At 45.1% G+C, this 17,563-nt stretch overlaps 1 protein-coding gene across 1 annotated transcript; it reads left to right on the top strand.

Annotated features, from left to right (window-relative positions):
• Window positions 1–12,757: 12,757 nt before the first annotated feature.
• LOC123143427 (uncharacterized) lies at window positions 12,758–17,320 on the top strand. Its single transcript, XM_044562357.1, has 3 exons — window positions 12,758–13,226; window positions 13,305–13,474; window positions 13,921–17,320. The coding sequence occupies exons 2-3, from the start codon at window positions 13,454–13,456 to the stop codon at window positions 16,852–16,854; spliced, it is 2,955 nt and encodes a 984-aa protein (XP_044418292.1). The 5' UTR covers window positions 12,758–13,226; window positions 13,305–13,453; the 3' UTR covers window positions 16,855–17,320.
• Window positions 17,321–17,563: the final 243 nt, after the last annotated feature.

Genomic DNA, 17,563 nt, shown 5'->3' with positions numbered 1-17,563 from the left:
ACAATTCACAAGGGAAAACAACTGTTGGTTGATCCTGTCGCGTTATTAGCTGGCGTCGATTTCTTCAGTTGGGTTTGCTCGGCTCCGAATCGCTTCGTTAATTGTATGGTAATTTTGCCGTTGCACTGAAGAGTTTTGAGTGGATAACGCTGCGGTGCTGCCATCTACTAGTATCTGTACTGAGATAAACCAGCCAAAATGAAACGAAGATACGGCTGCTGCTGCACGTTGCAGATTGAAAAACGGACGACGGAAACAAAACAAGATGAATTCGGCTGTTGCTCTTGTCAGTACGAAATTTGAGACCCGTTTACGTAGAAGATAAAGTCGGCTGTCGATGCGCGTTTTACCGTCAGTTTCTTGGGGATATATCAGGGCCAGTCTTTGCCCTCTTGTCTCTACACTGAAGATTCTTCAGACCCTGAAAGGAAGCTTAAGAATCCATATACATTCTTTATTATTTTTTCGAGCTATTCATATCTATTCTTCACAGGCTCACATTTGTATATCAACGTATAAGTACACATCGCCTTATATATGTTTTTGCTTCATGAGATGTACTACTGTTTTTCACCAAATTCTCGCTTTGTGAACTGGTCATGCGTGGATACAAACATTGTTTCACAATACTTGGGAGTATTAATAATTATTATTAAAATCTACCCCCTCCATCTCATAATATAAGATGTCGATTACTCTCCGGTTTTGCTACACAGATGTTTCCTAAGGTTTGGCCTTTTTAAAATCTGAGCTATATCATGTGCATGTATGGCCGTGGTCACTTTGCATCGAATGCACACCCACATTGACACCCTCATTTGTCCACTCAAAGCACGTGTCGCGCTCGTTGGTTTCAGCTTTTCAATACGCCAAGGTCCTAATTCACAATATAGGGGTCGTCGTCCTTGGCGAAGCTGCTTCCCAGTTATGTTGGTCTAGCTAAGCGTGCATACCTCCGTATGCATCACCGGTTGGGTGGGTTGGTCAGGTGTTGTTGCTAGGCTGTGGGGGCTTATGGCAACTATGGTGTACATCATTGGAGCGTCATGCAACATTGAATATAAGTGGTTGAATGGCTGAGATAATTTGGATTCATCTAACTCGCGCTTTTATTGGTAGTGGTAGATAGTAGATAGATTGATCTTTGGGTGGAAGCCTTGGATTCGGCTTGCCGGATCAAACGATGACAATGTATCCCATGGTGTCACCTTCTTGGATGAAAGACATGCACTCCCTCCATCCCAAAATGTAAGACCATACATTTTTGATATAGTGTCAAAACTGATCTTACATTTTCGGATGGAGGAAGTGTCTCTTTGTGCATTACCTTTGGGAATGGATGTACACGACATCACGGTTGTAGGAGGCTAGTAGGAGATGCAAGTTGTTGGCATGATGGCTTGTGTGAAACAGCCATAAAAAGTTCATTATTGAGGAAAAACAACCTGGCAGGGCTTTTGTAGTTGGCTCCATAATGTGTCAGATGGGTTCATGTGCTCTGGTTTTGTTGTGTCACACTGAAGTCGGAGATGTCATGGCATCCTTTAGAAATTGATAGGTTACAACGGATTAGAGCAGATAAGCTATGCACATCTTTCCTTCGAAGCTCATCGTATGATGGCGTGTGGTCTATGGTGCCAGGGATCTAACTTGGCTCACCACTAAAATTTCTTTTTATTTTGTTGATTATGTGTACATTTTTAGGGAAGTTGTAACTTTGTACAACTTTCAAGTGTATATAACTTCAAAAAATAATCCCTACAAAGAACTTCAGAAAATAAAAAAGGCAAGAAATCTGCGCATTATGTTTATGTGCTGTGGGCTTTCTTTTACTTTAGCTGTAGTGGGCTCTCTCTCTCTCTACCTAAAAGAAATGAGTTTTGGGTTGTCTCAAAAAAAAAAAGAGTTTTGGGCTTCTATCTCACTGACGGCGTGACTCCTCTCGTCTCTCTGGTCAATCCACCACTTTCCCCATGAGCTGTGACGAGGGCGAGAGGAGTAGGCGCCCGCCGCCGCAGCTCCCGCTCGTCGGCGGCGCGGCCGCTGGAGGACGACAACCTCCTCTCCGAGATCCTCCTCCGCCTCCCACCAGATCCGCCCTCCCTCCCTCGTGCCTCCCTCGTCTCCAAGCGCTGGCTCGGCCTCATCTCTGACCCCGGCTTCTCCCGCCGCTTCCTTCTCCACCACCGCCGCAACCCTCCTCTCCTCGGTTTCTTCGACCTTTCCAATTTCAAACCTGCAATGGATCCCCCCAATCGTGTCCCGGATGGCTACTTCTCCTTGTGCCGAAACGGCGAAAATGGCGACGGCATCTTCATGCCCTTGGGATCCCGCCATGGCCTCCTACTCATCTACCACTTAGCGCGGTACCAGCTCTTGGTGTGGGATGTTAGCAGGCTTGCCAGTACTACGCCATCGTCCCAACCACCAGTCGAGGCCGACGAAGGAACGGCCCAAGGCCCAGCTAGGAGAGCCCGCAAGCCCAACAAACGAGTGGCTGGCGAGGAGTGGGTGAACATGACCCAGGAAGCATAAAGCAGGGGATCGCTCTCTGGACAAGGATCGAAGATCGATCAGGTTGGAACGGCACGGCGGCGGCGGCTACCTACTTAGAACGCTAGTTCCTTTCCCTTTTCCTTCCTGTATTCAGCACTGATGTGCTTGTAAGAAGAGAATCATATACTCTGAACCACATACATACCCGAGACAGTAGTGCAGTCCTAACACTTGGTACTCAGAGCCAGGACCCAATTTTGCTTCCGCCCTGGCGGCGTCCATCATCGAGACACGACAGCAGAGGGCAGACCGACTGCAACGGGAGGCCATGGATCCCGTCACCAAGGCCGACCTCAAGGACCTCTTGAAGGAGCTTCGAGCGGAATGGAGGGAAGACATCAAGTCTTTGGTCGCTGCGGAATTCGCATCCTGGAAGCCTGAGATCGACTCGAAGATGGCTGATCTGCAAGAGGCAGTCGACTTACTCAAGCAGAAGCAAGCGAGCGGCAAGATCGATGACGCGGGGGAGGCGTTGGCGCCAGATCACCCTGATCTGGTGGCGCGGAAGAGCACTTCGTCTTCGGACGATTCTCCGGCGCGCGTTTCTCCTCGGGCTGATGGCCACGGCACTGCCTCACCTCCACGGACGGCGGTTGACGGGCTGTTCATCAGTCCGCCGGCCCCTCCGGCCAACGGTACGGTCCACCCACAACTTCCATCGTCTGCTGTAGCCACTGCTATATCACCAACTACTCCGTCACCATTTTTTTCCTTGCACGCTCCTAGTCCACCAACCATGCCATTTCCGTTGTTTGATGGCGAAAATCCACTCCTTTGGAAGGATCTCTGTGAGCAGTACTTTGCTATCTATGGTATTCAGGAGTCCGTTTGGGTCCAGATGGCTACTCTGAATTTTTCCCCTACTACAGCAGTGTGGTTACAGTCTGTTAGGAAAAAGGTTATGGCCTTGAATTGGGAGGGGTTATGCAATTTGCTCTCCACCCGTTTCGGTCGGGATCGACACCAGCTACTGATCAGACAATTCTTTGCCATTAAGCAATCTAGCACAGTCCAGGATTACATTGAGAGATTTGAGCATTTGATGAACCAATTGTTATCATATTCTGATGAAATTCATCCTTTCTATTTTTTGACACGCTTCATCGGTGGACTTCGGGCGGATTTGCGAGCGGCGATCATGGTCCAACGCCCTGCTGATTTGGACACAGCCTGTGCTCTCGCCCTGGTCCAGGAGGAGGTGCAAGATGGAGTGCGACCGGAGAACATACGTTTTCCGGAGCAAGCTTATCGACCAGCGCCACGCCTTCCTTTACAGGCAGTTCCTCTTCATCAACCACGACCACCTACAACACCAGCCGCGGTTGATCGTTGTGGTGTGGAGGCAGCTCGTGCAGCCCCCGTCGAGCAACCACGTCCGCAACCAGCGGAAGCTAATCCCCTCAACACCTTACGGGCGTACAGACGAGCTCGTGGGCTCTGTTTCAAGTGTGGCGAGCGTTGGGGACGCGACCACACTTGCCCTGCAACCATTCAGATGCATGTACTAGAGGAACTCATGGATTTCTTGGGAGTCACACCGTCAGAGGAAGCAGAGCCGAGCAACACTTCTGACACCACTGAAGAAACAGTGTATGCAGTCTCTTTACAAGCGTTCAATGGGAATGATTCTTCCAAGTTGTTGCAATTTAGTGCCACAATCCAGGGACAAAGTGTGGAAGTATTAGTGGATTCTGGGAGCTCAGCGTCCTTTATCAATTCTCGTTGTGTGGGGGGACTCCAAGGACTGCAACCTATGGCCAAACCAGCTCGTGTTAAAGTGGCCAATGGAGCGGAACTGCAATGTGATCAGGAGTTGCTCAACTGCCAATGGACAGTCCAGAATCATCAGTTGTTGGCGTCACTAAAGGTATTACCACTTGGAGGGTTTGATGTCATTGTCGGGATGGATTGGTTGGAAGCATTCAATCCAGCCATTGATTGGATCAACAAGACTGTCACACTCCAGTCAGAAACTGGTCCCATCCAATTGCAAGGCCATAAGTTCTCCGCATCGAATTGCCCGCAAATTTCATCAGAAGAGCTGCACTTCATGTGTGTACAGGGAGAAGTGGATCACCTGGTTTATGTATGCTCAAAGGATGCCAAGCCAGTACAGAAAGGTGCAGAATCACCGGATCCACCAGTTGAAATCCAACACCTCTTGGATGAGTTCTCAGATGTGTTTGCAGCACCGCAAGGCCTTCCTCCCAACAGAGCATGTGATCATCGTATTCCCCTCTTGCCAGGAGCTCAACCTATCAGCATTCGCCCTTATCGGCACTCACCAGAAACAAAAACGGAGATCGAACGACAAGTTGAAGAGTTGCTCGCGTCTGGCATCATCCAACACTCCAACAGCCCGTTTGCCTCACCAGCCATCCTAGTCAGGAAGAAGGACGGACAATGGCGTTTGTGTATTGATTATCGCAAACTGAATGCATTGACTGTCACACCAAAATTCCCCCTTCCGGTCATCGATGAACTTTTGGATGAATTGTCCGGAGCAAGCTGGTTCTCCAAGCTGGACCTCCGTGCCGGCTATCACCAGATCAGGTTAGCAGCGGGAGAGGAATACAAGACAGCCTTTCAGACACACTCCGGCCACTATGAGTACAAGGTCCTTCCTTTTGGAGTTTCTGGAGGCCCGGCCACGTTTCAAGGGGGCATGAATCACACTTTGAAGCCTGTGTTGCGCCGCTGTGCATTGGTATTCTTTGATGACATTTTGGTATTCTCCATCTCTTTTGAAGATCACATCAAGCACCTCCGTGAAGTGTTGCAACTATTGCGTCAAGATCAATGGCAAGTCAAATTTTCCAAGTGCTCATTTGCTCAGAGAGAACTCTCTTACTTGGGTTTTGTTGTGAGCCAGCAAGGTGTTTCTACCGAGCCCGAGAAGATCCAGAAAGTCCAACAATGGCCAGTGCCTCTCAATGTCAAGCAATTACGACAGTTTTTGGGTCTTTCCGGATATTACCGTAAGTTTGTTCGCCACTATGGGGTAATTGCTAAACCCTTGACTCATTTGCTGAAGAAGCATGTCCCATTCGTGTGGACCAGTGAATGTACCACATCATTTGAAACACTGAAAAATGCCCTAGTGACAGCTCCAGTCCTTGCCTTGCCCAACTTCACGAAGGAATTTGTCGTTGAGACCGACGCCAGTGATTTGGGAGTTGGAGCAGTCTTACAACAAGAAGGCCACCCCTTGGCATTCTTGAGTAAACCTCTTGGCCCAAAAAACAGAGGATTGTCTACTTATGAAAAAGAACTTCTCGCTATTCTGTTGGCTGTGGAGCATTGGCGATCGTACCTTCAATCAGCTGAGTTCATCATCAAAACGGACCAGCATAGTCTGGTTCACCTCGAAGACCAACGTCTCCACACCCCATGGCAACACAAGGCGTTCACCAAGCTTCTCGGGCTGCGCTACAAAATATGCTATCGAAAAGGTGCGGATAATGGAGCAGCTGATGCACTTTCACGCCGTCCTTTCTCTGACACCGATGAATTGTATGCTATTTCCCTGTGCAAACCGGAATGGATCAAAGACGTGCGAGAAGGGTATGCACAGGATACGGCAACACAGAAGATAGTGGAGGACTTACAGGCTAATCCCCAATCCCATAAAAAATTTACACTTTCAGAGGGCATTTTACGCTACCAAGGGCGTATTTGGATTGGGAGGAATTCCCAATTGCAACAACAACTATTAATAGCAGGGCATCAATCTGCCGTCGGGGGGCACTCTGGCGCACCAGCCACATACCAGCGGCTGAAGACGGTATGTGCGTGGCCGCGTATGAAACATGCAGTGACTGAATTTGTCCAATCCTGTGCAGTTTGCCAACAGGCCAAGCCCGAGAGATGCAAGTACCCCGGCCTCCTTGAACCCCTTCCGGTTCCTGTTCGTGCATGGCAGATGGTTTCTATGGATTTCATCGAAGGATTGCCACGGTCAGGACGATTCAATTGCATTTTGGTCGTCGTGGATAAGTTCTCCAAATACAGCCATTTCCTACCATTGTCGCATCCATTCTCTGCTTCCCAAGTGGCAACTACTTATGTGGATCAAGTTTACAGACTGCATGGACTACTAGATTCTATTCTATCCGACCGAGATCCAATCTTTACAAGCAGATTCTGGCAAGAGCTCTTTTGACAAACCCAAACAACCCTTCGGATGAGCACACCATATCACCCGGCCACGGATGGGCAAACTGAGCGTACAAACCAATGCCTCGAGACTTTCCTCAGATGTTTTGTGCATTCTTGTCCAAAGAAATGGAGTTCATGGCTTCCTCTTGCTGAATTCTGGTTTAACACCAGCTGGCACAGTGCTCTTGGGAAATCCCCCTTCTTTGTCCTTTACGGCCACGAACCTCGACATTGGGGTATCGAAGCAGCCTCAGCCACTCCAGTTTCTGATCTGAACACTTGGTTATCAGAACGGGAAGAAATGCAAGCTCTAATTCGACAACACCTCCTCCGAGCTCAGACGAGAATGAAACACCAAGCTGACAAGAACCGATCTGAACGAAGCTTTGAAATTGGGGATTCTGTCTACATTAAACTCCAACCTTATGTTCAGAGTTCTGTTGCTCGCCGAGCGTGTCATAAGCTCTCGTTTCGCTACTTTGGGCCATTTCTGGTGCAAGCTCGCATTGGACAAGTGGCTTACCGTGTGGGTTTACCAGAGACTTCGAAGATCCATCCCGTCTTTCACGTCTCGCAGCTTCGCAAGGCTGTGAAACCAGGTGTGTCCGTTTCCTCTGTTCTTCCTCACAATACTAATCAGTTTGCGGTTCCTTTGGAAGTGCTTGACAGTCACCAAAAGACCAAGGCCAATAGAGTGGTTGAACAAGTGCTCGTCCGTTGGTCTGGTGACACTCTGGAGCCGACGTGGGAGGATCGTGACGAGCTCCAGTCACGTTTTCCGTGCGCCGTGGCTTGGGGACAAGCCGCAACTCAAGCAGGGGAGGGTGTTAGCAGGCTTGCCAGTACTACGCCATCGTCCCAACCACCAGTCGAGGCCGACGAAGGAACGGCCCAAGGCCCAGCTAGGAGAGCCCGCAAGCCCAACAAACGAGTGGCTGGCGAGGAGTGGGTGAACATGACCCAGGAAGCATAAAGCAGGGGATCGCTCTCTGGACAAGGATCGAAGATCGATCAGGTTGGAACGGCACGGCGGCGGCGGCTACCTACTTAGAACCCTAGTTCCTTTCCCTTTTCCTTCCTGTATTCAGCACTGATGTGCTTGTAAGAAGAGAATCATATACTCTGAACCACATACATACCCGAGACAGTAGTGCAGTCCTAACATGGGATCCCTTCAACGTCGACCTACACCGCCTAGCCGTTCCCCCGGAGTTCGATCGGCTGAAGGCCCTGTTCAACGGGGCGGTTTTTCGCGCCGCCGGAGACATTCAACACTTCCGGGTGGTCTTAGTAAGCACAGAGACAAACGAGCAGCAACATACATGGGCCATCGCCCGCGTTTACTTGTCGGAGACTGCCATATGGGGTGATCGCATATCAACACCACTTCCATCCAAACTTCCCATCAAGAGTCATATGTACTTTAACATGGGTGTGCTAGTTGGGCATTCCCTTTACTGGTTGTTCAATGACAGATCGACAAAAACTCTACTATTGGATGGCATACTTGAGTTTGATTTGGAGAAGCAGATCCTAGCTGTGAAACCAGTACCAGTGGGTATTCCCAAGGAAAACATGTGCCGATTCCAGGTTATGCGGGCAGAGGGTGGTGGCCTTGGCATTCTCTTTCTGTCAAATTTCAGCGCCCAATTATGGAAGGTGGAGACCGATTGTGATGGTGCTGTTTCATGGGTGCTAGGAAGAACTGTTGAACTGGATAAGCTACTTTCCATTGATTCAAGGAAGAAGAGGAAATGGTACCAAAGTATAGAGGGGTTTGCTGAGTACAATAATGTGCTGCTCCTACGGACACCTACCGGCCTCTTCATGATCCAGCTTGAGCCACTGCAGTTCAAGAAAGTTTCCAAGACCAAGAAGTGGGCTCGCTATCATCCATTTGAAAGTGTTTATGCTGCAGGTAATAGCATATGCCTTTACATTGTAGTAGGTATAACAAAATCAAGATAATATCTATAATTGGTTGATTAACTGTTCACATCCTTTCGTGTTAAGCTAACAAGTGTAAGTAGTTCCATATAAATCGGTTCTTTTGCTGCTGGATGATCTCCTCAACATATGGCGATGGAGTCTTCTTTTTGGATGTTTGTGTGGTGGCGTTCTATGTGATGGTTATGATTTGGAAAGAATATCTCTTACTGTAGCTAACCAGTTCTGCTCTCTGGAGAGGTGATTCTACTCTATCGTGATTTGAGTTCCCTTAGTTGAAACCAGTTGTGCATCTCATTTGTCAAAAATAAAATAAAAATCTAGCAATGCTGTTTTTTGCTATTCTCATACTCTTATTGTGGAGCGAGCTTAAGCATAAGTTTAGGTAACTTCTCCCTTCAGGTTAGCTAATTGTCTGAGTGTGCATATTCTTCATTTTTATGGCAACAGTGAGTATTTATTGTTTCAAGAATATTCTCTTTATTAGAGTTAGGGGTTTTGTTTATCTACTCGTCATGATGTATCAAACCTGAGTTGTTTTCCTCAAATTACATATGTGAGTTTATCCAAATATCTCATCAATGCCCCCTCGTGAATTTAGATTTAATAATCTGATACAAATGGTAGTATTAGTGCATAGCTGCAGTGCAGATGTTTCTCAAGATGAGATACATAATGGTTGGAATTTCCCCTTGTAGGAACGAGCATTGGTGGTGGACATGATGGAGCTAAACTTTTGCACAATACATAAGATGATTGGTCAGATGGATATGCTATTGTGATGTATTAAATGGGAGTAAGCTTATCTTTTTAGTAGTAGCAGAATGGAATATTTCCCTTTCTTTTGCTTAATTGATATTTTCTGTTTACTTTTACTGGCTGCAACATTGCATTTGCTATTTTTGTGGCTACTACTCAATAAGATCCAAGTGTGATTCTTATGTTGTCCCCTCTACTCAAGTAATTGATACCCAACAATACCTTAGCATTTGGCTTCGAACTTCGTTTATTAACTTGGGCCTATATAGATTGCATTTCATATTGCTGTTCATTTGGGATTGTCGTAATACTAGTGCTCGGTTGCAATTATTGTACAATCTTAGCCTTGTAGGCAGTTTGCCTAAATATTTTATCAGCATATTTTTGTTTGTCATTCTAACTCACATATGTAATCTCCTTCTAGCGTTTTTTTAGATGTTGATATTTTCTAGAGTTATGGATCGTCAATTGTATGATCGAAGGGTCCACAATCATCGAAGTTTTTATCCAATACCGATTAAAGGCGAGTGTAGTCAGCTGCCACTTGATAGATAAAGAAACCAATAATACCATGCTGGGTTTTAATTTTCATAAAAGCATGACCGCAATGTCTAATAAAATGCAATAGTCTTCTGAAGGAAATATATTTTAATGATCTTACTTGATATATCTGATTATTTTCAACATCTCTATAATTTATTTTTGGGCGTCCTAACTGATTATGTGATATTGAAAACATGCAAAACATAAAATAAATCTTACAAGTACAAGTTCGAGATAGTATTGTACTTATAGTATTCTCATTATAATTTTTCACCCTTGATTTGTAACTGAATTCTACATACTGTGTGAAGGTTCTATGTTTACCTTATACTGTGTAATTTAAATCCAAAATGAGAACTGTTTACCTTATACTGTGTGAAGGTTCTATGTTTTTTCACAAACAATAGATAAATATGAATATATTTATATTTGACCTTGGCTAGCTGGACTATGGTGTTCCCTAATACCATTGTTAAACCTATTTCAAAGTTCACCTCGGATACATCCCTTCTCTTCTGTCCATTCACACCACCCAGGCTTCATAGAAGTATTCCAACAAGCTCGGAGTCTCCCTTGCAAAAACTTTGACGGCAGAGGGACATCTCTTATAATTTCTAAAACGTTAGAAGAGCCTTCCAAATCTGGAGCAGAAATCTTTCCCGCCTCTCGTTGCTTATTACAAATTGGAACATAGTCGTAAAAAGCAACTTTAGAGGAGTCATTAAAAAAATCACATTAAGCTCTACTGGAAATATAGTTGCACTATCAGATGAGTCCGCTTCGGAGATGTAAACTTGAAATCCTTTCATGCGGCGGCCAATAAAGCCTGTAGTTCCGTCTTTTTGGTGGATCTTGCTAATTACTCTCTTGAAGGTGAAACTAGGCCTACTGTGGAAGGACTTGATCTTTCTCTTCCTTTCTTAGTAGCAGAAGCTAATGTTAGGTGTTTAAATCATACTAAAACTGTGAGATACTGACAGTACAAACTTGTTGACCATCGTCGACATTGATTATTACTCCGCAGGTATTATCAAGAGTGCAGAGATGGCTTGTGGGGGAGGTAGGTTCTTCCATTCCGTGTTGCTGAGAATGAGATGCAGAAATGGCTTGTTGGGTGTTTCTGTGGTTTGCTCCCTCTTTAGACTACATAGCACACACTGGTTAACTGTGCATGGGCTTGTAGGAATTTAACCGTGTAATTCGCTAATCCGCATCTATTATGTCATGTTGAACTTTTATCTGGCCCTTGCTAATGAATGTTGAATGTTGAACTGCAACTGCAGCTGCTTGCCTGCCTGGTACCACTTTTCTTTTTCTTTTACCTTGGGCTGCGGTGACTGAAAGATGCCTGGTTTCTGGTACTGCTTCCCTTTTCTTTTTCTTTGGTATGTGGTGTCAGGACCCTTACTTGTTCCTCTGTTGTCTCTGGCCCTTGGTAAGCTTCCCTCTGTAATTATGTGTCGTAGCTAAATAAATCCCCTTCAGTTCGTTGCTTACTTGTCCCCTCTCTGAATTCCTCTGAAATCTTGAGCATCTCTGGCCCCAATTAGTTCGGAGCATGACATGTGCTGACTGAAAGAAGCGTCTTTGCTCCAGTCCATGTTGCTGCGACACCAGTTATCTCTGCTGTGGGGTCTGCATGCCGTGATCAAATTTTTATGACATGCCGCTGCTCGTGGCCCTAGAGCTCTTGATGGTGTCGCTCTGTCTCTAGTTGTTGTGCCGTTAGATAATCTGTTTGTGTATTGCAAGTTCTACCGCAGGTGTCGCCCATTCACCGTCAACTGAGAAATACAGAGACCTAGAGCTGCCATAAGAGCTGCAAGCGCCCGTCCTTCCTCCGGTGGCCGGCGGCAATGGTGCTGAAGAAATCCAGGTCAAAGTGCTGGTCTGCCCGCGACAGACAGCTGATTCCTTTTTGGTTACAAAAAAAATCTCTCCTCTATGCATTTAGTCATTGTGCACCTCTGACATGTCACAAGAGGTTTCATTCATGGTGTCAGACTTCATCAGAAGGAAAAAAATCGTTGGTTAATCCTGTCGCATATATTGTTGATAAAATCATTAGTGTCTGTACTTGCTTAAGCTGAAATTTCTTATAGTAACCCAAATGCAAGCATGCAAAATTGCAAATGCAGCAGAAACAGAGTACATCAGGTCATAACTCAGATCATTGGTTATTTTCCTTACTAGTCCTGATAAAAGGCTGGATATTTTATCAACGTGCAGTGGGTGCACAAACATCTGCCTGGTATTCATTCTGAACTCTGGAGTTCATGTGAACACTGCTGCAAAAGAGCAAGTGCTTGGAGATACATCCGGCTTTTGAGTTGGTGGTAGCTACTATTTTGTTGTAATGTTGGAGCATATTAAGTTTTGATGCTTCTCATGGTACTCTGATGATCTTTGTCACTCGAGTTCGTCTTTACCGTTGCATGTTACTGTCAGTTACTTTTGAGCAGAAAGCCAACAAGTTTAGTCTTGCTTTCCATGATCAGTATTGATGGGCATATAAAAATATGCCATGTTTTTTAAGATTGTGCGTACTCCTATTTGATAATACATCATTTTTAGCATGTTGCCTTAACTACATTTGCGTATCAAAATATGATAGAATAGCTCACATTATATTTTGTTTGCAAAAAAAAGTCACATTAGTTTGTAGATACCTAAACTTTTGTATCCTGAGATATAATAGTTTGCACCAGATTGCTATATGAATTGTTGTTCACTGGTAGTTGCTCCATTTCACAGTAGAATTTTTCATACTATTTCTTAAGAAAAACAGGAAGTATTGAAAGCACTTGCCCAGCCATGTGTGTCCCTTCCTGAGAGCAGGCATAGGCAGCAACAAATTCAAAATGGGAGGAAGTAGGGGCCTAAATTGTTTTCTATCAGTGACCATCTTGTAACTTTTGTTTTTACCTCTAGTTAAACTAATCCTTAAGGAAACAGAACGATATGCTACGAGTTGTTACCATTCCTTTTGCATCTATCTATACTACTACATAAAGAAAAAGAAGCAAAGAAGCAGGAATAAAAAAGGAAAAGCTAACAAAGTGCATCAGTAACATGCAAGCAAGGAACCATGGAGAGATGCTTTAATCTGGGGAGAGAAAGCAAAGCAAAGCAACGTATGTAGCTCTCAGCCTCATCTATCTGTCGATCTGCCATAGCATTCACAGCTACTCCCAAAGCCGGAGCTCTGCTGCCACGACATCAAATCATCTTCAATTTCGAGCAAGACGACACCACTATACCAGGTAACATATTTCTATGTGCATATGAATAGGCACGCATATATATAATTGATGCTGCTGCTTCTGTTTTTGTGGTCTCAGATATCAGAAACATTTGTGTGGAGCCGAGTAGCTAGTAATGTAATCTGCAGGCGATGGGGGTTAGATATGTATGCCCAAGGCCAACCATCATGGTTTTCTTCTGCTGCTGGTAGTAGTGTCAGCTACCACTTTCTTTGGAGAAGATCAAAATGGTTCGTCCAGACAGACTGGTCAGTACCTCTCTCCTTTGCTAACCTCGTGGACTGGGAGTTATTTTTCTCTTATATAATACTCCCTCTGTCCCAAAATTATTGTCTTAGATTTGTCTAGATATGGATGTATCCGACACTAAAGCGTGACTACATACATCTGTATCTAGACAAATCTGAGACAAGAATTTTGGGATGGAGGTAATAGTTTGTTCAAACTTGATTTTGTTCATATGTGTGCACCATGCTGGTAATCGGCCACACTGCAACACTGTGGCACCTAACATCCATCATTACCAAAGTGCACCTGTTTTCTTTCTTTTCTTTCTTTCTAAGCTACACACAGCACACACACTCTGGCGGTATATACAAATCAGTTATTTTGAGCATTTATAGATTACTTCAGTTTATTTTTAAACTTCCAGACTGGATTCATCGTCATGTCTGACAATTGTTCATTACTACAGTATGCAAACGGTCTTGATGACGCCCCCGGAAAGCTGCTTGATTTTCTGTTGCACTTAGAGTACACTCGTAGAACTAAATCATTCTTCTTTGGTGGCTGGTTCGGCAATGGTGTAGGAGCCTCTGCTGTTCTTAGAGCCATAGCTGAACTCCTGAAATCCGGAAGAAGTGATCCTGACACGAGGGAACAATTTGGAAAAATTATCCATGTAGACTGCTCTCTATGGAAAAATAGAAGAGCTATGCAGAGGGCAATCGCGGAGGAGTTAAAACTTGGACATTTAATGCCCATCTTTGATAAGCAGGATGAGGATGATGATTTTAGAGGAAAAGATGTTCGCTCTAGAGTAGAGATACCAAGCATTGCAAGTGAGATCAATGCGTCTCTTGGAAACGGAAGATTTCTAATGATTGTTCATTATGGGGGAGAAGAAGACATTGATCTGGTAGAGTGTGGCATTCCAAATCCTGAATTTGGACCATATGCTTTTGGAAAGCTGTTATGGAGCGGCCATGGAAGATTTCAGCTCCCAGACAGAAAGGGGAATTTAAAGTCCAGTCTTGATTGTTTTCAAAAGATTGATTTATATCCTCGTAATGTTGGTTCCAGTGAACTACTGCATCATTTATTTCACAAAGAAGCAGACGAAGTGATTGATTACACCGGCATGGATGATGTCAGCCCAACAATAGCTTTGGATTGCTTTTTGTACTCAATGTTCCTGAGATATCGACAATGGAGGCGTATCATTGTTGAGTATGATTGGGAAACTCATGCTTGCAACTACTGGATATGTGATGGCATCCTTCAAGGGGACAGAGCCTATGAGGTTGGCAGTGCATTGTATGGAGTGATACAGATGGTGCGCTATCTAACAATACATATGCAGATGTATTTGTCCGAGCACAGAAAACAATATGAAAGATGGGTTTCAATCACCTCCAGCAAACTAGGAGCACAAAATATCTCAGCTGTTCCTGCTAAAGCATCATCCTATTTCCTCACATGTGAGAGAGATGGTCAGCTAGAACTAGCAAATGATCTGTTTCAACTGGCCAGCAACCTCCGCGTGCTAAAACTTTGCAGGTGCAACTTTGATTTTGCATCCCCTCCTTTCCGATGCTGCCACAGCCTAAGATTCCTTTGGCTTGATCATTGCACAAACTTAGGGAAGGAGCAAGGAGGAGGGCTATGTTTACCGAACCTATTGGTTCTTGACATACGCTTCACAGATTTTGTCTTGTTGGCAGAGATGATAGAGATGATGACCAATCTCATGGAGGTAAATACCAAGGGTGTCTCATGGAGGACCATAAGTCATGCATGGAAAAAGCTACAGAATCTTCACAAGCTTCGGGTAACTGAATCCTCGGACGTGATCACAGTGGACACTTGTTGTTCCATAGATATGATGAATCTGGAGCTCCTTGACTTGTCGGGTAACATTCATATGGAATCCTTGCCTGCAATGTCATCAGCGGCAAATTTGAAGATGCTTGTTCTTGATGGTTGTTCTAGCTTGGAGCATGTTGCACTCGAGGGAGCCCCTCCACTGCTTGAGAGTTTTAGCTTCGATGGTTATGGCCCGGCAGAGAAGTGGACACATCCTATACAGCTACCAAAAGAGAAACTACGGCCCAAGTCTCGCTCTGCTTTAGTTCAAGAAGCCCAGGTGAGAAGGATCTCGCTAAAGGGATGTGCTCGATTGCACAACATGTTCTTGCGTGCATTGCCCAATCTTGAGGAGATGGACCTCTCTGGCACAGCCGTTAAATCACTTGACCTCAGTGCAATGGATATCCCGCAGCTCAAGAAGATATTCCTTGTGGGCTGTGAGCAACTCCGTAGCCTAGCCTGGAATAAAAGAAACCGTTCATTGGGAGTTCTGCATGTAGACACTCGGGGGAAGGTTGCATCAGCTATTTACTCTGGAGAACAGATGCCCTCTGCCTATGAGGTAGTTATGGCTTTTTCAGATGGAAGGTTCATTTGTTCCACCATAAATGGACTCTATCGGATTATTCCGATTAACACCAAGGTGTACCTCCATATCTCTTCTACGCACCAAAGCCAAGTAAATGTCACCAGAGGTATCAAGGAGATTGGGCCTAGCCCAGAGGGTTTGGTTGCAACGGGGACCTTCTTACCATACAACGATATTGTCATTAACAAGGATATTGTAACTTGCTCGGCCTTGCTGTGGGACCACCGACAACTTTATCCTTTGGGTGTGCATATCGAGATTGGTGAAGGAAGCCACCATTTAGACAATATGAATGACAACGAAGCTTTCATTGGTTTCATGGAGCATAAAGTTAAATCATTGCATGTGCATGACAATATCTCAGTCACAACTCTCCTCCCAGGGGCACGCAGATGTTGGGCCCGTCTAGAATGGAGTCATGTTGAGAGGTGTCCCAAGCTGCATACTGTATTCCCTAATTGGGGTGGATACAGGAGCTTTCAGTCAATAAAGATATTTTCTGCATCTGATCTCCCGATGGCCTATTGCATCTGGGGCACATGCACTGAGTATCACGCAGTTCAATTTGAAGTGCTACAGCACATATACTTGCACAACTGCCCTAGGCTGGAGACCGTGCTTCCCATTTCCTCCACATTTCCAAACTTGGAGACCATTCAGATTGCATATTGTGGTAACCTCCAATGTATTTTCCCACTGAACGACAAGTGCCCTCAAGATATAGCATCTGGTGTCACATTCAGTAAGCTAAAGCACATCAAGCTATACCATCTTCACAAGCTAGAGCAGATATGCGAGGCCAGGTTAACCGCCCCGGCGTTGGAGACCATCAGCCTCAGGGACTGTTGGGCCCTAAGACGCCTACCGGCCGTGTCATGCCAAGGTCCCAAGCCAGTGGTGGACTGCGAAAGGAGGAGGTCGGCCTACATGGACCATCCATCAGTCTATTAATTGGTGTTACAATTAAGTTGTGATCTCATTCCCAACTCTCTCAAAGTGTGTTTTGCTTGCAACGACAGCAAAAATCCTCTCAAGTGTGTTTCGCATTGGCGGTCTGTTTGTTACAAGCTCCATCTGCGGTGCCGCTTTCCTCAGCAAGCTATACCTGATGTAAGCAGCTTATGGATTGGTGTGTCAACCAAGCAAGCAGCACTGGGTTGCTTGCTTGCTTGGTTTGTCCAGCTCCAGCTAGGTGTGGTGTTCACGATCAAGCTGGCTGCCTGCCTGGCCTCTGTTGGTTTGTAATAAAAGGGTTGTTTGTGCCTGTCGTGTGCATCAACCATACAACCTAGCGTCTGTGTGTGTGCGCGCGATTGATGGACCATAAACTCAGCTTTGTGTTTGGTCGATTCGACAAGAAACATTATTACTATCGTGAATTTCTGTTAATCATATGGTAATTTGCCGTTGTATTGAAGAGTTCGAGTGGACAATGTTGTGGTGTTGCTGTCTACTCCCTTTGTGAATCGATCAAGCATGGATACTCACTCTGTTTTACAATACTTGGTACTAAGTGAGTGATAATTTTTCAGAGGCCGGTGGCTTTCCTCTTTTTCAAAAAAGAAACTAAATGAGCGATAAATTATATGGATTGGAAGGAGTAATATTTATTTTAAAATAATTTTTATTAATTAAGCAACAAGGTTTTGATTATAATGGC

The sequence above is a fragment of the Triticum aestivum genome, chromosome 6D (genome assembly GCF_018294505.1).
Source record: "Triticum aestivum cultivar Chinese Spring chromosome 6D, IWGSC CS RefSeq v2.1, whole genome shotgun sequence".
NCBI lineage: Eukaryota > Viridiplantae > Streptophyta > Magnoliopsida > Poales > Poaceae > Triticum > Triticum aestivum.
Note: the sequence above shows the minus strand (reverse complement) of the source record. Positions and strands in the feature narration are given on the sequence as shown.